This window comes from Podarcis vaucheri (assembly GCF_965113315.1).
Source record: "Podarcis vaucheri genome assembly, chromosome: W".
NCBI lineage: Eukaryota > Metazoa > Chordata > Lepidosauria > Squamata > Lacertidae > Podarcis > Podarcis vaucheri.
The window spans coordinates 9,822,120-9,850,051 of NC_138757.1; the positions used below are offsets into that span (position 1 = coordinate 9,822,120).

Here is a 27,932-nt window from a genome sequence, read left to right on the forward strand (position 1 = left end):
AAGGGTATAATTTGCTGATGACTTTATTATCAAGAATGCATTATGCGGGAGATGTGGGGAAGTCCAATGGAAATTTGAAATAAGCTGTTGAAATGGATGTGATTTTCTGTTCTTTTTTCTTTTTTTCTTCTATTCTGCTTTTCCTTCTGTTCTTTCTGTAATTTGGAAAAATGTAATAAAATTATTATAAAAAAAAAGAAAAATCATGAGGATCCATGAGGATCCGTGTTTTTTAACCATGTTTTTGCGCCCCTGCGCCCCCCCCCCCCGAAACAGTGGATGCGTGATTTTTTTGATGCTTTCTACAGAGTAAGACATGGTCTACAATATCATGGTGGTTTTATTTAATTTGAATGAAAAAAATCATATGAATTCACGAGGATCCGTGTAGATCCGCCTTTTACCTTTTTCCCTTTTTTTGCTAGAGGGTGTTATTGTGAATGAATGACTTAACCACTTCTAACCAAATAGGCGTGGGGCTATGCTTAATATTCATAAGTCTTTAGTCCAGTGGCAGGGCGAGGAGGTTGTTTTAAACGGCAGAGCCCTACAGCCAATCAGGCCGCTCTCGTAGGCTGCCAACGCGAGGCTGAGCCGCAGCTACTAGCGCTGAGTCCTCTGCGTGCGCCTTGCTCACTTTTCCTTGCTTATCGCCTAGGTTAAAGCGAACAATACAGGTAGGTTTCTGGAGCACTTTGCAACTGTTTTTGGGGCGGCTACTCTGCTCGCCCTTTTAAATGCCCCCCTTTAAAGAAAAACAGTTTTAATTGTTCTTTTTTTTGGGGGGGGATCTTTTTGCTTAAAGAAGTTTCTCAGTTTTTAATTTTTGTGTGTATATATGTATTCCGATCAACTTTTAACTTGGCTTTCCCAAACCTTCCTCTTAAGTAGGCGTCGGAAATCGAGACTTGTCCCGGATCCTGGTGTAAATGGAGCTAGGCTTATTTTTATATTTCTGATTAGGGGTGCGTGGGCGACGACGCCCAGATAGGCGCTTAAAAACACACACATACAGCCATTATCATTTAGGGGTGTCTCTTATTCTGCAGGGAAAATTAATAAGTCCACACACATGGGTTTTCTGCTGCTACAGTAGAATATGGCTGGTACATTAACTTTCCCGCATGGGCGGGGGACCTCCCGCTTAACTGTCATGTCAGCCCCGTCTCCGCTTCTCCACGTGTGTTGCCTCTCACCTTGTCTCGCCTTCTTGGGGACAGCGGACTGTTCTGGTGCCTGGTGTTTATTCTGCGTTAGTAATGGCTGCCGCTTTAGAATCTGAAAAGGATAATCTCTGCGCATCCAGGACATAAACACCCCGCCTCTCTTCTCCCTCGCCTCCCTCTTTCTTCCCCACCATGTCTTCTCGCCTTCTGATCCGCCCCAAGCCTTTCGTTTCCTCAATATTTTTATTTACCCTCTACATAAATGTGTCCCTTGTCCCCTTGTGACCGCCGCTAAGCCCTGAACCGTCCCCCCCCCCTCGCCCTTTGCCATATGCTTGAGCTGAGGTCTTGTGTGCGTTAATATGGCTGGCGTTTTAGTGGTACGACTAAAGGAAGAAAAACGTAAAGGCAACAGAGAGGCGGCAAACAGGAGCGACGCGGGGGGAAATGGGGGGGGGGGTCAGAGACCCCCCACCCCTCCTTTCTATCAGTTCACGCCCGTGGTGGGGTGGTTGGGAGCCGGATTCGGCTTTCTTGCAGTTTTCCTCCTTCGGCGCGGCTGAGCGTTAGCCAGGGTTTGTAATGGCTTCATGACAGGCAGTCTTTGTTACAGACTATTGAGCTGAACAGGGAAATGGGGGTGGGAGGCTGCTTCAAAAGCTGCCCCCCCCCCCATTTCCCGGACCCCGCCTCATAGGAAAGAGGACAGCTTTTTCTACGGGGCTGGTTGGTTTCCGGGAGCCCGGGTGCTTCGGCTTCCTTTCCTGCAGTTTTCATCCGAGCAGACGGGTGCCGGTGGCTTTGTTAGGGATACCAGTCTCGGTGCCTTGTAGAGAAGCCATTTTAGCGTATGGAGCTGGCTGGCTATGGGCGAGGGGGGAACCCTTCTCTCCATATCCCTGCCTTAGCAAAGCATCAAAACTATATAGCAAGGGCAAGAACCCCACAGCTTGCCCCAGCTCCAGCCAACTTTGACCCTTATGGCCAAAGGCGAGCCGAAGGGCTTATTTGCGGGGCACTTTCTTTCATGAGTAAGCATTACACAAAATGGAAGATGAATTATTGGTGTCTTTAGTGACCCGTCAGTTCTCCCCCACCCCGCCTTTTCACTCAGCTTCTCGGAGTCACTCCAGCAAATATATAGCGACCCCGGGCATATCCCAGCTGTATTTGTGAAGGCAATAAAAGGGCTTTTAAAAAACAAATTGCTCCAATGTAGTAAGGTGAAAAAGAAGGAAGATCCCTGCCACGCACACCCCGTCACGCCTATTGAATCCTATTGAAATAGGATTATTGATTAGAAGAAAGGGAAATGTGAGGATTAGGTGTGATTTTTAAGAAATGTGGGTGTTGATCTTTTTTTCCTGGAGAGGAAGAAATCAATAACAAAATTAATTTAAACTTTTAATGATATTTATTACCAATGTTCATTTAAAGACATTAAAAAACCCATAATGAGCAAATTTCCCACCCCTGCTTTTAACCTCATAAATACATGCTTTTTCAAGAGATGAGGTGGGAAAGATGCTTTCATATCTGAAAGGTTAGCAGCTGTTCTGGGCATTAAAATTAATAAATAGTGACCACTCTGACATCAAAACTATAGATCCCTTGGTGGAGTAACATCAGTCTTATAAGTCATGCTTTTATTCAATAAACTCTTTGGTTTAAATATGTTTAATTTCAGAGACCTGGTTTTATAATGCTGAAGTAAAAGGTGTCCATATGAGATGCATGACAGATACTCTGACATGAAATGCATTTTTTAAGTCTTGAAGAAGTAGGAGAGTTTTCCTATTGAAGGCTAGCCAAAGACTACAAGTCACAACTATGTGTATTAGTTAACCCTTTAATACTCTAGTACAGTTTTCAACCAATGTGCCGTGGCACTCTGGGGTGCCTTGAATGATAGTTTCCTTACCTCTGATGCCATCTTGTGTCTCTGCCTCCCAAAGGCTTGCACGACTGTTTGTTGCAGCAGCCTACAAGGCGAATGGTGCCTCTGGTTGCCAGGAGCTGAGGTGGCCTCAGAGTAAGGAAGTAAGTGGGTGAGGGAGCCCAGCCAGCCAGTCCACCAGCCCTTGCTGCTGGAAATGGACGGACAAGTGGGAGACCGGGCAGGCAGGTGCCACACTGGCCTTTCTTTTGCTTGCTGTGTGCAATGCCTGCCTAGGAGCTGAGTGTTTGGTGTGGAAAGGGAGCCTTTTCACCATGCAGGCTTGGCGGTGCCCACTGTTGCCACTGCTGCCTCCCAAGGTAAGGCACTGGCCTCATGTTCACCCTTGGCCAGTCTCTGCCGGGCCATCAAGGCTGGGAGCATCCTCTTCCCAGGCCCCTGTGGGGCATCATGAAGAGGCACCTCTCTTTGGGTTGGGGGGGAGGTGCTCAGAGACCGGGGAGATGGCAGCTGCTGCCTGGAGGACTTTCAAAGAGGGGAAAGAGAGGAGGCTGAGGGAGCACTCCACAAGGGAGGGTGATTGAAAGGGGGTGAGGGGCTGCCAGCTGTGCAGGAAAGGGGTAACATAACTGGGATTCTGAGGCCCAGAGTATGTTTCACTACAGGGGAGCAGCAGAAAGAATGTAGTTGGTCAAGGGAGCCTTGAACTCAAAAAGGTTGAAAACCTCCCTCTAGTATTATGGGCTGGTTCAAACATGTGCTTGACATTGGAACATAGAAAACTGCTTTTTACTGAGTCAAACCCATTGGTCCATCTAGCTCAGTATAGTCTACACTGACTGGCACAGGCTCTTCAGGGTTTCAGAGAGGAAGTCTCTCCCCAGCCATACCTGGAGATGCCACTGGGGACTGACTCTGGGACCTTCTGCATGTACAACAGATGCTCTAGCACTGAGCTACAGCCCTTGACCATCAAATGTAAGCAAATAAGCTCAGTCAAGTGAAAAACTATGCAATAATGCTGTGGACAGTGGCGGAGGAAGGGGGCGGGGGCGATCCACCCGGGTGCTGTCTCTGAGCGGGGGTGACAAAAAGGCACCCCACAGGGGGCTCGCACCCCTTCGGGCACGGTGGTGCTAGCCACCGCCATCGTGCCACCGCCGCCACGTGCGGAGTATCCTCCACTCGTGGCTGCACCCTCCACCGCCGTTCGTATAGCACTTGGGCAGCGCTGTTGGCAAACCGCCCAGTGGCGCATGTGCCATACGTACCTTGCATGCACAGCAGCGCTCGAGTGCTGTATGGATGGCAGCAGTATCTGCGCCGCTTACATACCATGCATATACGCGGCATATGGGCGGCGGCGGGATACCGCCAAACAATCCCTCCGCCGTCACTGCAGCCGCGAGCAGAGGATCCCGCCTGGGTACGTATGGCGCATGCACGTTACGTAGCGGCACACACATGCGCGTTACGTAGCGGCGCACGCTCATACGCAGTATGTACGGCGCACGCGCATGCGCTGGTGGGAGGTTTGTCACCCTGGGTGCTGGTTCTCCTTTCTTTGCCACTGGCTGTGGCAGTAGAGAACTTGCACAATGTCCATGTCAGCTCAAGAAAAAAACCCAGCTTCCCAGTTGACAGAAATTATCTGGTTTTGGCTGATAAGATCTTAAGATGTATGCAAAAGTCAGTCTTACACTATGTCATTTTTAACCAACCGAAGGGTAGCCTGACTATAAGTTTGGTTGCCTAGTGTACACAGCATAAATTGCTTGTTGGAATGGTAAGTGGTGATCTTTTAAAATACCTTTCCAGAGAGTAAAAATGGCTAAAGGTGACCCGAAAAAGCCAAAGGGGAAGATGTCTGCTTATGCCTTCTTTGTTCAGACCTGCCGTGAAGAACACAAGAAGAAGAATCCAGAAGTTCCTGTCAACTTTGCAGAGTTCTCAAAGAAGTGCTCAGAGAGGTGGAAGGTATTGTCTCCCAGACCCAATTCCTCACACTTGCTATAAAGACAATGGCCTAGTGGGAGAAAGCTATGTGTTCACTGCATGAACACACTTTCAACTTTAAAACAAAATCAACTGTCCTTAATTCTGTTAATTACTGTCCCCCTCTGCCATTTAAGCTTATTTCCATTATCTCAAATTACTGAATAGCCCAAGTCAAGGAGTTACAGAGCAATGAAGGAGTCTAAAACCCAGCTTGTGTCCCTTTTAGCATCTGAGAATTCACTGGGCATTGCCAGCACACTTTAAAGCATTTGTTGGAATCATAGGGACTACAAACTCTTGCTTTTTTAAAAAATAAATAATGAAAGCTCTTAGGAAGATGAATTCTGCATCATCTACTTCAGGGAAGCCATGACCCTCTATGGACCTTGGCCATGCTGATTGGAGCCGATGGGAGTTTGAGTCCAACAACCTCTGGAGGGACACAGGTTCCCCACACCTAAAGTAGAGGATGCAGGATCTCTTGAGTAGCCAACATGGCAGCTGAAGATGATGGGAATTGGAGTCCTAAACATTTGGTGGGCATCATGTTGCCTACCCATGCTGCTTTGTCTAGAACAGCCGTATTTGCACAGGCAGGGTTCAAACAGAATACAGTGGTGCCTCACAAGACGAAATTAATTCGTTCCGTGAGTTTTTTCGTCTAGCGAATTTTTCGTCTTGCAAAGCACAAAATCCCATAGGAATGCATTGAAATTCAATTAATGCGTTCCTATGGTCAAAAAAAGTCCAAACAAAGCCAAATTTGGTACAACAAGAGTTTATTAAGTGCTCTTTAAAGTCACACATACTGTAAAGAGCATTTCAAAAATTGAAGGAACAATAAATTAAGTTTCTAAACATGACAGAAAAACATTTAAAAATCAACAAAGTGTACAGTACATTTTCTAAGACTCTGGGGGACAACTTGAAGAAGGTTCCTCTTCCACTCTTTGCTTCTTGCTGAAGAACCCCCTCCTCAACTGTTCCCCCAGCCACCCACCACACAGAAATTCAAATCCAGAATTTTTTTTAAAAAACAGCAGAGTGGCCCAATGGTCACAGAAAATCACAAAAATGCAGGGAAAAAACACACAAGCTTCCAGATTCTTGCAAACCCCTCCCCAACACCAAGTCCTTGAATTCCAAACACCCCAACCCAAAATCCAACCCCCCCAAAAAAAAGTTTTAAAAGTTTAAAAGAAGTTTTGGAAAAGCTTCAAAAATCACCAAAGTCTTCAAAAACCTCAAAAAAGGCTACCACACCGCGTTCTATGAGTTGCTCCTCGAAGTCAAGTCGCAACTGTATTAACGATGTTAAGAAAAAGGAAACAAACTTGCAAGACGTTTTCGTTTTTCGTCTTGCGAAGCAAGCCCATAGGGAAAATCGTCTTGCGAAGCAGCTCAAAAAACGGAAAACCCTTTCGTCTAGCGAGTTTTCCGTCTTGCGAGGCATTCGTCTTGCGGGGCACCACTGTAGGCGCCTTTTGAGACTCAATAGTCCCACCTTGTGACCAAGTTTAGATTTCCTGTCACAACCATTGTGACTAAAGTCTCCAGTGAGGGCAATGTCCCTAAGAGGGAGCACAAAAGCTGAAAACCTGTGATCAGGTTGTTGAGCTTAAGACACTCTGCAGGAAGAATAAATCTTACTCCATTGTGGTACCATTTGCATAAGCTGAAAAGCAAGTGGTCTGTCATAGCAAAAACACAGCCCCTCCTCCGCCCTGGTTCCTCAGACTGAAGCAGCTGGTTTTTCAGCCCACCCCCACACCTCCAATTCAGAGCTGCTTTTGCTCCTCTTTTAAAGGGGCACCGTTTTCGGAGAAGGGGTGGATTGGTTTCTCTCTGCTTCTTCCTTCTTCTCCAGGCAGTTGACTCCCCCACCCCACTTTGCCACCCCCCCTTTTGTCAGAAGAGAAGGGGTGTGTATGAGTGTGTGTTTTTTAAAGCAAAATGAGCTTTGCTTTGGGAGTTGGAGGGAGAGAGAGAGGCTGGCAAGTTCCTTTCATGTTTAAGTAAGGCTGGAAGGCTGCTTTGGAGAGATTTGAGACATCATCTGTTCCCCCAACCCCATTATTTAGGAGGAACTGCTCATAGAACTATATTTCTACTCCCCCTTCCTCCTCTTCTCACAGTCCCTCTCCAAATAATCTAGTAGTTGCACATTTGTTTCATTTTCTCTCTCAAATTTCTTTCAAGTTCAGTAATAATAGTAGTAATAATCTATATGCTGCTTAATTGTCAAAGTTGGCCTCTATGTAGCTTAGAAGTATAAAACCAATTACGAAATAATATATATGCATGTAATAAATGTGCACAATAAAATAATTTCATTGAAACATTAAAATAAGCATCCACGTATAAAAAATAGAGTAAAGCAAGTACATTCAAACAATGCAACAGTTAAGAGTTAAAACAACAATTAAAAATTAAATATAGTAACAGTAATAAGTTTTTGCATTGTGTTCAAGTGTTCAGATACTACAAGTATGTATTCTTTTAATCCTTACAACATCTCTGTCAAGTATGCCTTGCCTTCCCTGCCCACCCCTTCCTTGAAGCAGAGGTTGGATGACCATCTAGCATGGATGCTTTAGCTGATATTACTGCATTGCAGGGGGTTGGACTAGATGACCTTTGGGTCCCTTCGAGCTCGTAAGTTTCTATGAGATTATGAGATTGCTGTTAGATCACTGGCTGCTGCCTTCCATGTGCTGCTTTGTCTCTCCTCCCCACCCAAAGCTTGTTAGTTCAAATCTAGTGCAGTACTTTACATAACACATCACATATACACACAGAGAGAGACTGGTATTTGAACATATTAATTATTCAAATGACTTATGGTTTTTGCTGCTATTGCAGGAGTTGACCTATGTTTGTGGTTTCCAATAAAGAATTGCTATTAAAGTGTGATATTAACAATGTATCACTGATATGAATTGTGAATCAGTTCATGTGTTTGAAAAAATAAATAGAAGGTGCTGCTGTATTGGGGGGGGGGTGGCAACTAGCCATTCTGTTTTTGCGCCTGTAACCCATGTTCCAGGGGCCATTTGGCTCCTAGCTTTTCTATCTCAGTTTCTAACACTGTGTGCAGGTATAGCTATAGTCAAGAATATGCTCTTAAAATTTGCTTTTATCTTTATCTGGGAAGCTTGGGAGTAACATACAGAAGACGGAAGATACAAGCCACTGTATCTGGTCTTAATTTTGAGTCTGTTTCCCTTGGAACTAAAGCATGCAAGGGTGAACCAATGGCCTTACAGACTTGGGCTTTGGCAGGGAGTGCTTGGTTCTATTTCAGATGGTTGAGAGCAACTCAGCTGTATTTTTGGAACATAGGTCTGGTGTTGCCTACTTGGGCAGGCAGCATCTCCACAAGGTCTCTGGTAGAAGTCTGTCTCCTCAAAAAGAATTTTATTTGGGACCTTTTGCCTGAAAAGCATTTTTTCTACCTCTTAAGCTATGGTCCTTTCCTCCTGCCTTAGTTTGTGGCTTGTGTGCTCTTTTTGGGAAGGTGCATGAGTAACTGTTTGCCTTTCAGACCATGTCAAACAAAGAGAAGGGTAAATTTGATGAAATGGCTAAAGCTGATAAAGTACGGTATGAGAGAGAAATGAAGGATTATGGACCAGCAAAGGGTGGTAAGAAGAAGAAGGATCCTAATGCCCCCAAACGGCCACCGTAAGTAACTTCCCTACATAATTGTGTACATAAACTTATTCGCATATTTGTTAGGTGGAACATTGCAAGCCTGCATTTAAACAAAGTAAGTAAGAAAGAAGTAGATCTGACAGTGAGAAGTTGCCTTAAACCAAATCAGACTATTGCCCCATCTAGGTTAGTATTGTACTCTGACTGACAGTGGCTCTCCAGGTTTCAGGCAGGTGTCTTTCCCAGACCTACTTAGAGATGCTAAGAATTGAACCCGGGACCTTCTGCATGCTAAACAACTGAAGAAAGCACTTTTAAAGAAACCTCTTCAGAGTCTCAGTCTGCTGCATTGGGTGAGAGTTAACCTATTAACAAACTGTTGGAAAGACTTGATTATTTTCAAGATAGCAGTACAACTGTTAATAAAAAAAAGTTAATGCTTTTGAAGGCTACTAATACCTGATCACCTAAATCTTGGCACTGAGTAGTTGATTGAGAGTGGCACCATTTGCCACTTCTGTGAGTATCCTGGAGGTGGGAGAAAGAAGCTTGAAATTTGTCTTCACTTAATGACCCTGATCTCCTAATTCTGTTATTTATTTAATAGCACTCTGGCGTGTTTGGTGTTTCACATAACATTAATGCTTACAACTGTCCTGGAAGATGAGCCAGAAGTTGAACTGAAAGTATCTTCATAAGACAGCTTGGAGGTGGGGGTGCTGATGCTGAGGGCTAGTGGCTTGCCAAGGTCCCCCAAAGAGTTTTGAGTTGAATTTAAATTGGGGAATTACTAGCTCATGCCTAGGTTATATTTTCTAACTGGTTTCACATCAGTCAAACTGTTGTGGTTTTCTGCCACTCTATCCCCCACCGAGAGTCCTTGGATCTGTAACACTGGAAAAATTTGAATCCCTAGTGCTACCTTCACACTGAGCTCATTTGAATGCAATGTTAAAATGGTTTAGCTGGCAGCCTTCCCCAACTTGGTGCCAACCAAAGGTTGCTGGGCTGTAACTCCTATCAGCCCCACCCCGTGTGACTGGTAGTCAGGAATGATGGGAGTTGTAGTCCAGCAACATTTGGAGTGCACCAGGCTGGAGAAAGCTGTTTTAGTACTATTTGTACAGGCCTCATTCTCATTAACTCCCCACTTCTCTGCTGGTATGGCATGCAAGGAGGAGATAGTTGAAATCTTGAAAGCTTTTGCTTCTAACAGCAGTGTCTTGTTATGTCTGAGCCCAGATAAACTGTGGTTTGGAGCTTCCAATGGTCTGGCGGCCACGCCAGGAGAGCATTCAAGTCCAAGACTTGTGCATGTAACACTAAACTGTAGTGTGGCATCTGAACCAAATAACTATTGTTTATTGGGGAGAGGAAGCTACTGTTTAAAAACTAGTTTGCTTGTAGTATAGGTAATAAACCCCTGGCCACCATGCCAGCTCTCAACTGCAGTTTGTCTTCTCCCTCCCATCCTTCACAAGGTCTGGATTCTTCCTGTTCTGTTCAGAATTCCGTCCCAATATCAAATCCACTAATCCTGGCATCTCCATTGGAGACGTGGCAAAGAAATTGGGTGAAATGTGGAACAACCTCAGTGATGGGGAGAAACAGCCTTACAACAACAAGGCTGCGAAACTGAAGGAGAAGTATGAGAAGGTAAGGCTCAGGTGGCTTCTGTCCATATGCTGCAAATTCTTGCTTACATTTGCTCCAAAAATGAAACATCAGTCTCATGACAGACACTTTAAAGCCGACTTTTTTTAACCTGGTGCACTCTCCAGATCTTTTGTTGGACTACCAGTTCCCATCAGCACTAGCTAGCGCAGCTGGCTGATGGGAGTTGGGAGTTCTGACAGCATTTGGAGGGTGCACCAGGTTGGTGAAGCCTGCTTTAAATGTAAACTGTGCTAACACATGTGGTGTTCCCAAATCAGTGGAGTACTTCCCAGCTAAGAGGGCATTCCAAGCCTACTGATAGTTCCTTCATTGGAAACAAATTCCAGTAACATCGGTGAGTGCATGTTTATCAGGAAACTGTGCTTAACAATTTACTTAAAGGGATTTCAGCTGACTCCAAGGCCTTTTAACTATTAACACTGACAAGATATGGCATGTTTATCTTGCTGTCTTTATGTCACTGGAGGAAACCTTGGCATACCTTCCTTTTGCTAGATTGGAAGTGTATTATCCCACCTCATCCCAGAGTTTCAGAGCAGATAACTGAAACAAAATACTGTAACACTCTCGGTACTGAAATATGTAAAGCTTTCCTGCCATTTCCAAACTTGTCCCTGTCTCAGAAGCCAGCCCAAGCAGGAATATTGTATTAATTTATGTGTTTTTATGTTGTAAAGATGCAATTTCTTTTTCTCTCTCTCTCCTCTGGCATCAACCATTGCAAATTAGCAGTGATGGGCTCTGCTAAAAGGCATAAAAAGCTCATAATTTGAACTAAGAATGTAAGAAAAGCCCTGTTGGATCAGGCCCAATGTGCATCTAGTCCAGAATCCTGTGGTCCAACCAGATACAAATAAGAAGCCCACAAGCAGAACCTGAGCGCAACAGAACTCTCTCCACCTATGATTCCCAATAGCTGGTCTCCACTGCCTCCTGCAGTGGAAGTAGAACATAGCCACCATAGCTTGTAGACATACATAGGATTAGACAAAATCATGAAGGATAAGACTCTTTTAAATCCATCCATCTTGGCTGGTATCACTGCCTCTTGTGGAGTGAATTCCCTAGTTTAACTATGCAGTGTGAAGAAGTGCTTCCTTTTGTCTGTCCTGAAATACAAAGAAATTCTAGAGAGGTAGCTGGGCTGTATCCTATGGCATAATATTTTAATTTCAAAAAAATTATACTCCAGCAACAAAGGAGTTGCTCATAGCAGCTTACAAATATAAAAGCAAGCATACAGATTGCAGTGCTTCCACCTTTAAAATGCAAATTATCAAAACTAAAAATAGCAGTAAAAGATACAAGTACTAGCATTTGTTGTAAATCAATACATTTAAGCATCAGCACATAATCAAAAGTTTGTTTTTAAAAGGAATGTTTTCAATTGCTGGACAAACACAAATAAATGAGAAAGATAACCTTGCCTCTTGTGGCAGGGGATGCCTTACTTCAGAAGCCAATGGTGCATGCAAGAGATATGTAAAACCCAAACTTGGAGGATGGGCAGATTCACGTGAGAGAGCCCTATGGGTAATAACACCATCTTGAATTGCACTTGGAAAGCCAATTCAGTGGGAGACTACTGAGCAGGGTACAAATAATTTGAAACCAGTTCTGCTGGTATAGATTGGGGGGATGGGGTGGAACTGATAATACAGAGTTCTGATCTCACAAACTAATCTCATTTCCCAAAAAACTATAAAGGGCTTTTTAGGGACAAACCTTTAAAAGTAGCATACGTCCATGTATAGGAGGAATGATATAAGATTATTTAGGCACATCAGTTAGGTGTAAAAATTACTACAGGAGAGGTGTTTGAAATCACACAAGTGTATAAACAAGCATAGGTTAATTGGAAGGGGCCACCTCTTGTGTGTACCTTGCCTGTCAAAGCAAGACCGCCAAAGCAGATCTCAGTGTATAGGCAAGGCCATATGGGTAAAGCGACAGTCTTAAAGTAACCCAGTTAGCACCAGCATGTTGAAGTGGGTTGGGAAACATACCAGAAACTAAGCTCCACAGGAAATTGTTTCTGTGGCGCTTATGCTAAACTCAAGTTTGAAAGTTGGCGGTGCCTTCTGTAAGCAAAGGGTGAAGATGTTATGGGGTTGAGAGTTCCAGGACCCCTTTGCTTTTTTTCCTAGCTATTAGGGCTGGAGAGCATGCAACTTTCCTTAGCTTGTGTAAGCCTGTATGGTAGGAATGAGAAACCTGTGGCCACCCAGATTATTATTATTATTATTATCATTTATTAATTTTTTATACCACCCTATACCTGCAGGTCTCAGGGTGGTTCACAGGATAAGATCACAATATAGAAACACACACACACATACATACACACAATTTGTGTGTATATGTATACACACACACACACACACACACACACACAAAAACAACCCAATAACACCACCCCCAAACACATTTTAAAAGGGCATTAGGTGTGAATCAGCCAAAGACCTAGTTAAAGAGGAACGTTTTTGCCTGCCGTATAATGAAGGCACCAAGCAAAACTCCCTGAGGAGAGCATTCCAGAGATGGGGAGCCACAGCAGAGAAGGCCCCGCTCTCGTGTTGCCCACCCTCCGGACCTCTCAAGGAGGATGCACACTAAGGAGGGCATCAGAAGATGACCTCAGGGTCTGGGTAGGTTCATATGGAAAGAGGCGGTCCTTAAGGTACTGGGGTCCTGAGCTGTTTAAGGCTTCATAGGTCAAAACCAGCACTTTGAATTGGGCCCAGAGACTAATTGGTAGCCAGTGCAATCGGGTCAGGATTGGTGTAATATGCTCAAACCGTTTTGCCCCGGTGAGCAACCTGGCCACTGAATTCTGCACTAGCTGGAGTTTCCGAACAGTCTTCAGAGGCAGCCCTACATATAACGCATTGCAGTAATTAACCTCAAGGTTAACAGCATAGACAACAGTACTTGGGCTATCCCTGTCCTGATAGGGTCATAGCTGGGCCACCAGCTGAAGCTGATGGAAGACACTCCATGCCACTGAGACCACCTGAGCCTCAAGTGACAGCGAAGCATCCAGGAGTACCCCCAAGCTACGAACCTGCTCCTTCAGAGGAAGTGAAACCTCATCAAGAGCAGGCGACCCCCCACATCTGGTCTAGGGAACCACCCACCAACAGTGCCTCAGTCTTACCTGGATTGAGTTTCAGTTTGTTGGTTCTCATCCAGTCCATTATCAAGGCAAGACCACGGTCCAGCACTGCCTCACCTGCAGATGTAAAGGAGAAGTAGGGCAGAGTATCATCAGCATACAGCTGACAATGTACTCCAAACCTCTGAATAACCCGACCCAGTGATTTCATGTAGATGTTGAACAGCATAGGGGATTGGATCGAGCCCTGCAGAACCCCACATTGAAGGCTCCACAGGACTGAAAAGCACTCCCCAAGCAACACCCCCTGGGAATGACTATCCGAGCAGGACTGGAACCACTGCATAGCAGTACCACCCACCCCTAACTCGGACAGCCTCTCCAGAAGGATACCATGGTTGATAATATTGAAAGCCATCAATAGGTCAAGGAGAATTAACAGGGGCACCTTTCCCCATCTCTCTCATGACACAGCTCATCATAAAGGGCGATCCAAGCAGTTTCTGGGCCTAAACCCTGGTTGAAATGGATCTACAAAACCAGTGTCTTCCAACAGTGCCTGGATCTGGTACACAACCACCCGCTCCAGAACCTTGCTCAGGAAAAGGAGATTAGCAACTGGCTGGTAGTTAGTTAGATTTTCTAAGTCCATGGAAGGTTTCTTAAGGAGTGGTTTTACCACTGCCTCCTTCAAACAGGCAGGGACCACCCCATCTCGCAAAGAGGCATTGATTACCTCCCTGGCCCAGCCAGCTGTTCCCTCCCTGCTGGTTTATATCAGCAAGAGGGGCAAGGGTTTGGAGCACAAGTGGTTGCCCTGACCTATCAAAGCACCTTGTCCACATCCTCGAGGCTTACCAATACCATGGCTCCGAAGCATCCTCTCCGATTGCATGGAGCCCGGACAGCCCCATGGTTTTCCCTGGAGCTGATGGTGATGAAACAATCGCTGAGATGGCTAGAGCGCCGGTGGCGGAAAACTCACTCTGAATTGGACCGAACACAGGTTAGAGCTCAACGTCAAGCCTACCAAGTGGCGATGGCGACAGCGAAGAGGACCTTCTTTGCCGCGTCTATTGCATCTGCAGAAAACAGCAGGAGGAGACTCTTTCAGGTGGTTCGCAATCTATCAGAACCACCTTCATCATCGGGGCCGGGTAGGGACCCCAAGATCTCATGCAATGCTTTTGCAAAGTTTTTTGCAGATAAAGTTGCTCAGATTCGGAAGGAGGTAGACTCCACTGTGGGAGCAGGGCCAAGGGCGGGAGAGTGCTAGAGTCCTGTCTAGTCATATTGTTGTTGTTTAGTCGTGTCCGACTCTTTGTGACCCCATGGACCAGAGCACGCCAGGCACTCCTGTCTTCCGCTGCCTCCCGCAGTTTGGTCAGGCTCATGTTTGTAGCTTCGAGAACACTGTCTAACCATCTCATCCTCTGTCTTCCCCTTCTTCTTGTGCCCTCAATCTTTCCCAACATCAGGGTCTTTTCAAGGGAGTCTTCTCTTCTCATGAGGTGGCCAAAGTATTGGAGCCTCAGCTTCACGATCTGTCCTTCCAGTGAGCACTCAGGGCTGATTTCCTTAAGAACGGATACGTTTGATCTTCTTGCAGTCCATGGGACTCTCAAGAGTCTCTTCCAGCACCATAATTCAAAAGCATCAATTCTTCGGCGATCAGCCTTCTTTATGGTCCAGCTCTCGCTTCCATACAACACTACTGGGAAAACCATGGTTTTTACAATACGGACCTTTGTTGGCAAGGTGATATCTCTGCTTTTTAAGATGTTGTCTAGGTTTTTTCCATCGCCTTTCTCCCAAGGAGCAGGCGTCTTTTAATTTCGTGGCTGCTGTCACCATCTGCAGTGATCATGGAGCCCAAGAAAGTAAAATCTCTCACTGCTTCCATTTCTTCCCCTTCTATTTGCCAGGAGGTGATGGGCCCAGTGACCATGATCTTTGTTTTTTTGATGTTAAGCTTCAGACCATATTTTGCGCTCACCCTCATTAAAAGGTTCTTTAATTCCTCCTCACTTTCTGCCATCAAGGTTGTGTCATCTGCATATCTGAGGTTGTTGATATTTCTTCCAGCGATCTTAATTCCGGCTTGGGATTCATCCAGCCCAGCCTTTCGCATGATGAATTCTGCATATAAGTTAAATAAGCAGGGAGACAATATGCAGCCTTGCCGTACTCCTTTCCCAATTTTGAACCAATCAGTTGTTCCATATCCAGTTCTAACTGTAGCTTCTTGTCCCACATAGAGATTTCTCAGGAGACAGATGAGGTGATCAGGCACTCCCATTTCTTTAAGAACTTGCCATAGTTTTCTGTGGTCAACACAGTCAAAGGCTTTTGCATAGTCAATGAAGCAGAAGTAGATGTCTTTCTGGAAATCTCTAGCTTTCTCCATAATCCAGCGCATGTTTGCAATTTGGTCTCTGGTTCCTCTGCCCCTTTGAAATCCAGCTTGCACTTCTGGGAGTTCTCGGTCCACATACTGCTTAAGCCTCCCTTGTAGAATTTTAAGCATAATCTTGCTAGCGTGTGAAATGAGTGCAATTGTGCGGTAGTTGGAGCATTCTTTGGCACTGCCTTTCTTTGGGATTGGGATGTAGACTGATCTTCTCCAATCCTCTGGCCATTGCTGGCATATTGAGTGTAGCACCTTAACAGCCTCATCTTTTAAAATTTTAAATAGTTCAGCTGGAATATCATCACTTCCACTGGCCTTGTTATTAGCAGTGCTTTCTAAAGCCCATTTGACTTCACTCTCCAGGATGTCTGGCTCAAGGTCGGCAACCACACTACCTGGGGTATACGAGACATCCATTTCTTTCTGGTATTATATGGGATCAATTTCAATCTGTTACCCCCGAGGATGTGGACAGGCTGCTTGGACGAATGAAACCAACCACCTGTCTCCTTGATCCTTGTCCATCCTGGCTGATAAAAGTAAGCTGGGAAGGGCTGGACGATGGGCTCTGTGGGGTGGTGAACGCTTCCTTCTGTGAGGGAGCCTTCCCAGGCCCACTGAAAGAGGCAGTCATTAAACCGCTTCTTAAAAAAACATCTTTAGACCTCACCACGGGACTGAAACTGTCTTGGTCGCACTGGTCGATGATCTCCGGCGGGCTAGGGACAAAGGTGAGATCTGTTTCCTATTTCTGCTGGATCTCTCAGCGGCTTTTGATACCATCAACCATAACATCCTTCTGGACCGTCTTGAGGGGCTGGGAGCTGTGGTTTCGCTCCTTTCTCCTGGGCCGTGTCCAGAAAGTGGTGTGGGGGATGAGTGTTCAGACCCCTGGGCTCTCACTTGTGGGGTGCCTCAGGGTTCCGCCCTCTCCCCCATGCTTTTTCACATCTACATGCAGCCGCTGGGAGAGATCATCAGCTCTACCTCTCTTTTAAATCAGAACCAGTGAGGGCGGTGAAGGTCCTGTGTGAGTGTCTGGAGGCGCTTGGAGGATGGATGGCAGCTAACAGATTGAGGATGAATCCTGACAAGACAGAAGTACTGTTCTTGGGGGATGGGGGGGCGGGCTGGTGTGGAGGACGCACTGATCCTGAATGGGGTAACTGGGCCCCTGAAGGACCAGGTGCACAGCCTGGGAGTCATTTTGGACTCACAGCTGTCCATGGAGGCGCAGGTTAATTCTGTGTCCAGGGCAGCTGTTTACCAGCTCCATCTGGTACGCAGGTTGAGACCCTACCTGCCCGCAGACTGTCTTGCTAGAGTGGTGCATGCTTTAGTTATCTCCCGCTTGGACTACTGCAATGTGTTCTACGTGGGGCTACCTTTGAAGGTGACTCGGAAACTGTAGTTAATCCAGAATGCAGCAGCTAGACTGGTGACTGGGAGTGGCCACCAAAACCATATAACACCGGTCCTGAAAGATCTTCATTGGCTCCCAGTACGTTTCCGAGCACAATTCAAAGTGTTGGCGCTGACCTTTAAAGCCCTAAATGGCCTCGGTCCTGTATACCTGAAGGAGTGTCTCCACCCCCATCATCCAGCCCGGACACTGAGGTCCAGCACCGAGGGCCTTCTGGCAGTTCCCTCACTGCAAGAACTGAGGTTACAGGGAACCAGGCAGAGGGCCTTCTCGGTAGTGGTTCCTGCCCTGTGGAACGCCCTCCCATCAGATGTCAAGGTAATAAACAACTATTTTACTTTTAAAAGACAACTGTTTAGGGAGGTTTTTAATGTCTGATTCTGTATTGTTTTTAATATTCAGTTGGAAGCTGCCCAGAGTAGCTGGGGAAACCCAGCCACATGGGCGGGGTATAAATAAATTATTATTATTATTTATTATTAGAAATTCAACCAAAACAACAGGACTAGACTGTGCTCTGGACACCCCATGAGATTCCTCTGCTATAACAACAGAGTCAAGATCTTTGTGGATGCAAATGATTTTATCCTCCAAATGCTTTGCAAACAAGTCACAGCAAGCTACCATTGGTTCCACCACCTCCTTTGGGCCAGCCTGTAAAAGGCCCCATACTACCTGGAATAGCTCTGCCGGATGGCATAATGAGGATGCAATGGAGGCAGCAAAGTATGCCTTCCTTGCTGCCTTCCCTGCCACTAGGTAGGCTTGATAATGAGCCCTTACCAGTGTTTGGTTGCATTCATTCAGCTCTTTCCTCTACTTGCATTCAAGCCGTCTCCCAGCTTGTTTCCTCGCTCTAAGCTATGGGGGCTTACAGGGGGCCAAAGGGGCTCCACAAAGTGGGAGAGGATACTCAGGGGTGATCGTGTCAATGACCTGAGCTATTTGGAATCCCACTGGATCTATCAGCCTCCAAGGGCGGACCTTCCTAATAGGTCCCCCACCTCTGTGGAGGGGAAATGGTGATGACAGCCTAAATCTCAACAGGAGATCTGACCATGAAAGGGGACAGATGTCAATGTCCCCCACTTTCAAATCACCCTCTTCCCGACCAGTTGAGAAAGCAAGGTCCAGAGTGTGGCCTGCCACATGCATTGGGTCGGTGACATGTTGGGAGAGCCCCATAGTTGTTATGGCAGCCAAGAAGTCCTGAGCCGCCCTAAAGCCAATTGCCTTGGCATGGATGTTGAAGTCCCCCAACACCAGCAGTCTGGGAATCCTCAACACCACCTCTGAGACCAGCTCTGTCAGCTCAGGCCGGAGGACTGCTGGGCAACAAGGTGGGCAATAAACCAGCAGAATCCCTAATCTGTCCTGATTGCCCAATGCCAGGAACACACTCTAGATCACACACACACACCCCGACTCAACAGAGAGCCTGGAGAGAGAGAGAATGAATCTCTATAGACTACAGCAACTCCCCCTCCCCGACTCTCGAGTCTGGCCTGATGCTGCACTGAGTACCCAGGTGGGCACAGCTGGATGAGACCAACTCCACCCTGTTCACCCACCCAGGTTTCAGTGATGCATGCCAGATCAGCCTCCTCATCCATAATCATATCATGGATGAGGGAGATTTTATTCTGGGCTGACCTGGCATTCAACAGCAGCATGGAAAGAGGCAGGTCCCATGGAACTTGCAGCAGATGTTGTTGGATCCCAACTCCCATCAGCCCTAACTAGCACAGTCCATTTTCAGGGCTGATGGGGAGTTCTTAGTTCAACTACATCCAAGAGGGGCTACTCCTACTTTTGGGGGGAACAGAGTTTTGGCTACTTTGGCACTGAATTTTTACTTTTAAAAAGCACAGAATGAGTATGATATCACTTGCTTAATGCATAGAGCCGCTTGTGTGAATGGGAGGGGGTTTCTCATGCTGTGCAGGTGGGTCATCCCTCCTGTGTTGCATTATGTACAGCTCCATGGGAAGTGGAATTTTGCGGGGTGCAAGAGACTGGAGGCCCATTGTTCAAGTAACATCACACCTACAGTTCTATGTATCTAAGTCATTGTTTTGCAAGTGTTAATAGTTGCAGTTTGCTAACAACCAGCACCAGTTTCCAACTGAGGAAGTGGCAATGTAATAAAATAACCCTCCTTACTGGCTTAAAAAAAATATCAGTCTAATCCTGCGTATCTCCCCACCTCCCCCAAGGTGTTCAATAGTGATAAGTGAAATAGTGCCTTTAGCTTATTTCATGTGAAATAGGCTATTTTGAAAGCCCCCCCCCAACAAGGCAAATAGGTTGATAACACAAAGGCCAGTGAAACTCATCCTCTTGCTCTTGCAGGATGTCGCAGACTACAAGTCTAAAGGCAAGTTTGATGGTGCAAAGAGTGCAGTGGCCAAAGCGGCTGTTGCAGCTCGGAAAAAGGTAGAGGAGGAGGAGGATGACGAAGACGAGGAGGAGGAAGACGAGGAGGAGGAGGAGGAGGAATGAGAAACTGTATAATACTTGTCTCCATGTGAATACCATAGAGTAGGGGAAACACCATTTGGAAAAGAGAAAATAAACAGGCACTTCTTATTTAAGAGGGTGTCTTATTTGCCCTTTTTATTAGGTTTAATAACATAATTTAGATTTTGACCACACCAGCGGTGGGAGCTTAAATTAAATAAAGTTGCTGTAGGAAAATCCAGGAAAGAAAAACTAAATATAACCAAACCATGGTTTATATTAAGTGTCCATAGGCACTCTGAAATTGTAACAAAGTTGTACATATTTCCAAGCATTTTTAAAACAAAAAGGTGGAAGCAAGACACTCTTGTGTTCTCCTCAACTCTGTGCACTTTTCCTGTTGGTGTAACAAAGCATTTATAAATGTTTCTCAAGCATCTTATTTTTTAATTTGTAAGGTGGTGTTTAACTATATGGTTATTGGTTAGAAAATCCTGGGTTATAAAACTGTACATATCTATAGTTTGTAAAAACTAGACAGATTCTTGTGGTTCATGCTTTCAGTGGTGATGCCTCAGAGGGGGATGGGCAGTAACTCCCTGAAGGTTGTAACACTCTTCCACAGAGGGACAGAGGGGTCGTATCTCAAAGCACATTCTGCAAAATTAGATCTATTTACAGTACAGTGGGCATCCATTTAGCCTAAAGTTTTATTTCTGTATATAGTGAAACTAGCATTCTGCTGCCATTCTTAGTTGCAGAAGGGGAGGGGGAATTTCAGCTGGCATGAGAAATTGTATGGATACTTTTCTTTCCTTTTTTAATTAAGTGGGGTAATTTTTAAATGGAAACTGAAGATCTCTTCGTTTTCAGCTTAAAATGTGAAGAGAGGGCACAGAAAATTGAAGTTCAAAAACACCCTGTATTTAAACAGATAAACAAAAATTTTCAAAAAACGTTATGTTGGGGTTTTTTGTATGTTTAGAATGCTGAAATGTTTTTGAAGCAAAAATAAATAGTATTACATTTTTAAAACTTCTTGACAATATTCTAAATCTTTCTGCTTTTAACAAGGTTCCCTGCAGCAGCAAAAAAACAAACAAAAACAAAACAAAACAAAACAAAACAGAAAGTTATTTCAGCGTCAATCCAGCCAGTGAACCATTTTAAAACTTTAGTAAAGCTTTACTTTTCCACTTCCCCAAGAAAGGAGCATGATGGTCTAGGAAAGGACTACTTGAGTTAAAGATGTTGTGCAAGATTGAGTCTTACTCCTTTGAAACTGGGACACTTGTGACCTTAAATGTGTGTATACCACTGTTTGGAAAGATAGTAATAATAATAATAATAATAATAATAATAATAATAATAATAATAATAAATTTTATTTATATCCCGCCCTCCCCAGCCGAAGCTGGGCTCAGGGTGGCTAACAACAATCAGAATAGTTCAACATTCTAAAACATTCATTATAAAATTAATTAAATCAAATTAAAATCAAATTAATGGCAACCATCAAGCAAAATTTTGTGCAGATTGCCAGAGGAGGGGGTCAGGCTATGCCCTGACAAAAGGCCTGGTGGAACAGCTCTGTCTTGCAGGCCCTGCGGAAGGTAACTAAGAAGGTAACTAAGAAGGAGCAGGTGTTTCTTTTTAGCTGTGTTGGGTACCTTTATAGCCCAAATTCTATGCTTTGTAAATATTAAAATGTGCCTCTTTTTTGTCCTGTGTTGAAACTGCTTCAGACTTGTGTACTCCCACTCCTTGACCACCAGCAGTTCAGTTACTGGTAGGAAGAATATTACAGTTACAATCAAAATTATTCAACCCCATTGCAAATCAGGTTTATTATCAAAAATTATAGACTTTCAGCTGTTTGCAATTGTTTTGCATCGTTTTGCAGTGCAAACCCCATGTTTTACAGCACGCCCCAAAAAGCACAGCAAGTAATACATCAAATTGGGGTTCCAGGATAATGATAATCATCCACCCAACCTGAAAAGAAAGTTGTTCTAAGTAAAGGGAAGCTACCAGAAACTTGGCAAAAAGCATTCATAACTCTAATACCTAAACAAGGTCTAGACCCAAAGTCGGTACAAAATTATAGACTAATATCGCTCCTGAACAATGGTTACAAATTATTTGCAGACATTCTAGCAACCAGTTTAAAAAGGGTATTAAAGGACATAATAAATGGAAGACCTAGTGGGTTTTTTTACCAGGCAGACAAATGAAGAACAATATAAGAATGAGAATTGATATTCTGGAATATTTGGAAATGAGAAGTGATAAGCAAGCAATATTAATGTTTGTTGATGCGGAGAAAGCATTCGATAATATATCTTGGGATTTCCTTAAAAATGATGGGGAAAATGGATCTAGGTGAAACCTTCAATAGAGGAATAAATGTGATATATCAGAATCAAAGAGCCAAACTAATTATAAACAACGGACTAATAGAAAATTTTAGGATAACAAAGGGTACAAGGCAGGGATGTCCATTGTCCACACTACAGTTCATCCTGATATTAGAAGTTTTGGTGAGCAAAATAAGAAAGGACAGTGAGATCAAAGGAATCATAGTGGGAAACAAATCATTTAAATTGAAGGCATTTGCAGACGACTTAGTAATTACAACAGAAAATCCAATGGAAAGCCTACCCATAGTGTTAAGAAGAATTGCAGAATTTTGTCAGGTGGCAGGATTTAAACTTAACAAAACTAAAACTAAGATGTTAGTGAAGAACATGTCAGAACAAGTTAAAGAGGAGCTGCAAAAAACCTCAATTACCCAAAAAGTAAAATACCTCAGAATTTGGCTCACAATGAAAAATATAAACCTGTTTAAAGAGTTTGACCAAACTGCGGGAGGCAGTGGAAGACAGAACCTGGCATGCTCTGGTCCATGGGGTCACGAAGAGTCGGACATGACTAAACAACAACAACTTTAAAATCTGGTTAGAGATTTAAAAAGATCTAGAGATATAGAATAGGTTGAACCTCTCACTATGGGGGAGGATATCCATAATAAAAATGATGGTACTACCCAAGATGTTACATCTTTTCCAATCAATTCCAGTGGTAGGAGGAGCAGGGAAATTTAAGGAGTGGCAGAAGGACTTATTGACATTTATCTGGCAAGGAAAAAAACTTAGAATAAAACATAAATTGCTGATTGACATTGGGGGGGGGTTTGCATTACCGAATTTAAAATTGTACTATGAAGTGGCTTGTCTCTGCTGGTTGAAAGACTGGATGAATTTACAGAATACTGATTTATTAACTCTTGAGGGATTTGATAACCTATATGGGTGACATGCTTATTTGTGTTACAGGAAAGTGAAGGTCCACAAGGGGTTTTTAAATCATGTGATAAGAAAAGCATTGTATGGCGTATGGGATAAATATAGGAATTTATTAGAACAGAAAACCCCCTGGTGGTTATCCCCACTTGAAGCCTTCTCAGTAAAGAAAAAATAAATAAATAAGAATTGGGCAACATATAAGGAACTGTTAGAGGAGGACAAAATCAATTAAAACTGAGAAAGTTTGAGGATATAAGACATCATCTCAGACTGGTTACAATACCACCAATTGAACGACATCTTTAAGGTAGATAAAAAATTGGTTTTGCTACGGAAATATCGGAATTAGAGAGAGGTCTATTAAAAAATAGAGACAAATTGCATTCCAAAATGTACAGACTATTACTAAACTGGGAAATAAAAAAAGAAGAGGTAAAATCGGTTATGGTTAAGTGGGCGATGGACTTTGGATATAACATACAGATGGTGGAATGGGGAAATTTATGGAGAAGGGAGCTGAAATTTATGGCTTGTTTTACTATAAAAAAGAAACCTTTATGAAGATGCTATACAGGTGGTACATCACCCCCAGCAAACTAGCTAAAATATAGAAAACCAACTCAAATTTATGCTGGAGGTGTAGAGAGTTAGAGGGAACAATGTACCACATGCGCTGGGCTTGCAAAAAAAATAAAGAGCTTTTGGCAACTTATATAATGAATTTTTTAAAAACTGTTCAAAATAACGTTTATCAAAAAACCTGAAGCCTTCCTCTTAGGTATTATGGCATCAGACATCTTAAGAGAGAAAAGGAGGATCTTTTTGTATGCAACAACGTCAGTAAGGATGCTGATTGCCAAGGGTTGGAAAGGAGATAAAATTCCATCAAAAGAGGAGTCTGATCTCCGGGCAGACCCGAGCCCCACAGAGGTTAGAGGGGAGCGCACCAAGGTGCCCCCCCAAGCTCCGCAAAGGTGTGTGGAGTGTCAAGTGGTCCAGCGGAGTGCCAATCTCCCGCCCCCCCTGAAAAAAACACTGTCGAAGGGCAAGCGGGGGGGGGGAGCGGTTGAGAGCGCTCTCAGCTGTACCGTGACTCTCGAGCTGCCTGCTGTCAGCAGGAGATTCACAACTAAAAATATTCAAGCTGAAATAAAAGGGTAAGAAGAATTCTGCATCTTCTACAGTTTTGCTTGAAGAAAGAAATATAATCAGATTGGATTTAATTAGACTGAATTTGGCGATACACAAAGGGTTAAAACAGGAGGTCCACCCTTCACTTTCTGGGTAAATTACATTGCATGGAGAAAAGTTGCAAGTAGGATAACTTATTTTACTAAAAACTTATGGACAAGTGCCTGTTGATGAGCCACCAAAACCCATCCTTCACTGATTGTCAGTATCAGGAGATTTTAAAAGTGGCTACGATGCTGTATTGAGAGACAAAAAAGGGAAGGTAGTGCCAGACTTCTGGGAGCATCAGGGAGCCCTAACACCACTTTCTCAAACCTTTCGCTTATGGTTGTGGAAAGGAAAGTTCTTAGCAACTGAAATCTATTCATAATTGCATATTATCACTATTGGATTATAAAATTGGGAATTTATTTTTGTACTGTGTTGAGGAACTTGGCAGAAGAGACTTTGATTAAATATATGAAGAGCTCTGCTGAGGATTATAATATATCCTGCTGGGAGGAATAAAAGAAGGAAGAAGCTTGAAGTTGGCTCCACAAACACAACTGAGACTTTAAGGAACAGTTTGCAAGTGACTTTGTACCCCACTCTGAGACATTTTGGAAAAGTGGACAAGTGGTTTTAATATGCTTCCTCTGGAAAGGTACTGGATCTCCCTGGTGTTTACTGGGAAACTCTACTGAATAGCCCTGGACTTAATCAGGTCTGATAGAGGAATCTGGCTGCTTTGAAAACATTGGAAGGATGGGCAGGGCAGCCAGAGATGAACTCAGATGCTGAAATTATGGCATTCTTGTACCAATGGAGAAGAGAATTTATGGAAACTATGGCTAAGATATCTGAGACCATCAGTACCAGATTGGATCAATATAACAACACAGCGGAAGAACCAGAAATGAGAATAGACACAGGGGAGACTCTTGGGCAAAGACAGGAGGGAAAGTTTGTAAAGGTGGAAAGGCTAATTGTTATGAAGAAAAACCAAAAGGAAAGAGCAGGGGGATTTGAAGGGCAAGCATACACAGAAAACATTTGAGGAAGTATTGGTAAATTCACCAATGTTAAGACAAGAGGAGCTGAAATTGGAAATTGTCCTAACTGGTAGCAGCTTCTTTGTCAGGGAGCCTCCTGCCTTCCCTGACATGAGCCAAGATGAAAATTCTGAGCAGGAGGGAGAGACAGCTGCAGAGAGAGAAAATGAAAGCGAGGGGGAGGAAGGGGGGAGAGAGAAACACTGTCAGTGAAAACAAGCAAGCAGAAGAAGGGCAGGAGTTAAGTTCTAGCAATGATACTGTTTATGAGTCCCCTCGTGCAGGTGGTTTAGGGAGAATAAGGGAAAAACATGACGCATGTCGCAAAGCAGGAAAAGGGTGGAGCTCTTTATGCTGGGGTCGTAAAAAGAGGCTAATCGTGCCAACATCTAGCTCCAGTGAGGATTGATTATGAGTGTGGTGGAGTTCTTGTGTAAATAATAATAAAACTAAGACTATAAAAATGTCAAGAGTGTCCAGCCTTCTGTGTGAAGAGAGCTGCTTGTTAATCCTTGACATTCTTGAGGAGCTTTAAATATGAGTACAGACAGGAAATAGAGAAATTTTGGTGAAATCACAACCGTGGAGACAGAGAAATTTGGAAGGAAGGAGGGCTGAAATTGGGAATTGTCCTAATGGGAAGCCTCTTCCAGAGGAGATTTAAATATGCCAAAGTAAGAAAAAAGAATGGGTAACAGTCTGGGAAATGGTTTTTATTAAGGGGGCAGTGGTTGTAAATAAATCAGGACATCATCAGACATGGATTAAACGCTTGCAAAAAGTAACAATAAGGATAATTTTTAAAGCGGAAATCGTCCGTAAGCATAGATGTGTGATGTAGAAAGCGGTTTGAATGTTTAAAATATCTGTGCAGTATATCACAAGTTTAATTGTTTAGTAGTAGGAAAATTGGGTAAAGGGATCTGGAATGTAAGATGATTTGGTTTATTTAAAGAACCAGAAGAGGGGGTGGAGGGAAGTCTGGGGATTTTTTGGGGGGGGTGTAAAAATGTTTTCTTTTTGGTTATTTTTTTAATGTTAATGAGAAATGTGCGGGGTAATCTGGTATTGATATAACATGGCATAAATTGGATTTTTGTAATTGAAAACTAATAAAAATTATTTAACAAAAAAAAGAAGAGGAGTGGCAAGTAAAACTGCTTGAATAATGGAACTAGCAAATATGACAGAAAAGACCAGGGATTGAGCAACCCAAAAGTTTAAAAAGGAATTGGGAATTTATAGGCAATATTTAAAAGAACATTGTACCCACATAAAAACTTTAGAATGCCTTGAATAACTCTTGGAATTACATAAGGTAAAAATAACACAAATAAGATTTAATAGAGGCTAAGTTTATTGAAAACAGAGGCAAGTAATAAGGAAACAAAGAACCCACACCAAGGAGGTCAGAAGTTGATGGCTGAAATATTTTTGTAGTTTCGCATTGTATTGTTCTATTTTCTTTTTTTATTTTTGAGTTATGTGCTGTGTTTTGTGTTTTTTTTTAAGTTTTCCTTGTGTGTCTGTGTCGATTATAAACCAATAAAGATTGAACTGCAAAAAAGAAAGTTGTCCAGTGTTTCAAGAGAGAGAGCTGTTAAAAAAATTGCAACTGAAAACCTGTCAGCAAGTGCTGTTCACCTTTATGCAGATGCCACAATAGCCTAAGGAGGTTGTTGTGGACATGTCCCCAGCTCTCATGTCTGCCTGTATCCAGGCATTCACACAGTTTCCATCCCTGTCAGGCTACCTGAATGAGTGTGCTAAGATTTTGAATGAAAATCGGGGATTGATTGCCATATTTGCCCTATTGCTACATCAGGAATGATTTAGCACACATGATTAATCTGATGGCAAAATGGCCTTATCTTTGAGGTCAGCATCATCTAACTCACTACTTCTACTTGAGGGGTATGGCTCAGGTTGTGCAAGCATATAATATATATAAAAAAGTGAAGTCTCTGCCATGACACATCATCATGGTTGCTGTGAATGAAGCTGAGGGAGAGGGCAAGGATACAAGCCTACTAACAGATTGTGAGTTAAGCAAACAGACTTCTGCAAATAATTGGAAGGTTTTATCCCCAAGGAGATGTAAAGACAGAAGAAGAATGCAATGAAGTATGTTTTCCTGCTGGTCCCATGGAAAGATGCAGGGGTAATGTTTTCACACTCATAGTAGAGGAAATAAAGCATACTGTCACCATGAATGATCTTGGAACTAGGGGTAACCAGCAAATGCTTCCATCTTAGTTCTCGAATGTTTTGGCTCCGGAATGCCACCAACCTGGAAATGAGTGTTCCAGTTTGTGAACGTTCTTTGAAACCCGAATGTCTGACACGGCTTTCGATTGGCTGCAGAAGCTTCCTACAGCCAATCGGAAGCCACACTTTGGTTTCTGAACATTTTGGAAGTTGAATGGACTTCCAGAACGGATTCCCTTCGACTTCTGAGGTACAACTGTACTACCATATGTGGAACAAATCTGTGTGTATAGGTTACTCAACCAAATGGCACGAATCTGCTTCAGTATATTGTGCAAACTGGGAAGATACCAATCCAGGTAAAACTGAGTGACATGATTTATGTTCTGAGAGGTGC

At 43.7% G+C, this 27,932-nt stretch overlaps 2 protein-coding genes and 1 long non-coding RNA gene across 4 annotated transcripts in view; all 3 read left to right on the forward strand.

The window, feature by feature from the left end:
* LOC309523358 overlaps positions 1-26,898 on the forward strand; it is a 432,302-nt gene extending 405,404 nt beyond the window's left edge. The window contains exon 2 of the long non-coding RNA XR_014215327.1: positions 26,232-26,898. This is a non-coding gene — a long non-coding RNA (uncharacterized lncRNA). The remainder of the gene's footprint in view (positions 1-26,231) is intronic.
* LOC309523254 (uncharacterized protein) overlaps positions 1-27,932 on the forward strand; it is a gene marked incomplete at both ends in the record, with an annotated part of 611,327 nt that overhangs the window by 447,701 nt on the left and 135,694 nt on the right. The window lies entirely within an intron of this gene.
* Positions 565-25,793, forward strand: LOC309523319 (high mobility group protein B3). 2 transcript variants are annotated; one of them, XM_082207122.1, is made up of 5 exons: positions 565-677; positions 4,882-5,040; positions 8,606-8,745; positions 10,197-10,371; positions 24,725-25,793. In XM_082207122.1, exons 2-5 carry the CDS (start codon positions 4,891-4,893, stop codon positions 24,749-24,751), a joined length of 492 nt encoding a protein of 163 aa, XP_082063248.1. In that variant the 5' UTR covers positions 565-677; positions 4,882-4,890; the 3' UTR covers positions 24,752-25,793. The 2 variants fall into 2 exon arrangements, with proteins under 2 accessions (XP_082063248.1, XP_082063247.1); XM_082207121.1 differs by lacking the exon at positions 24,725-25,793 and adding an exon at positions 19,693-20,835.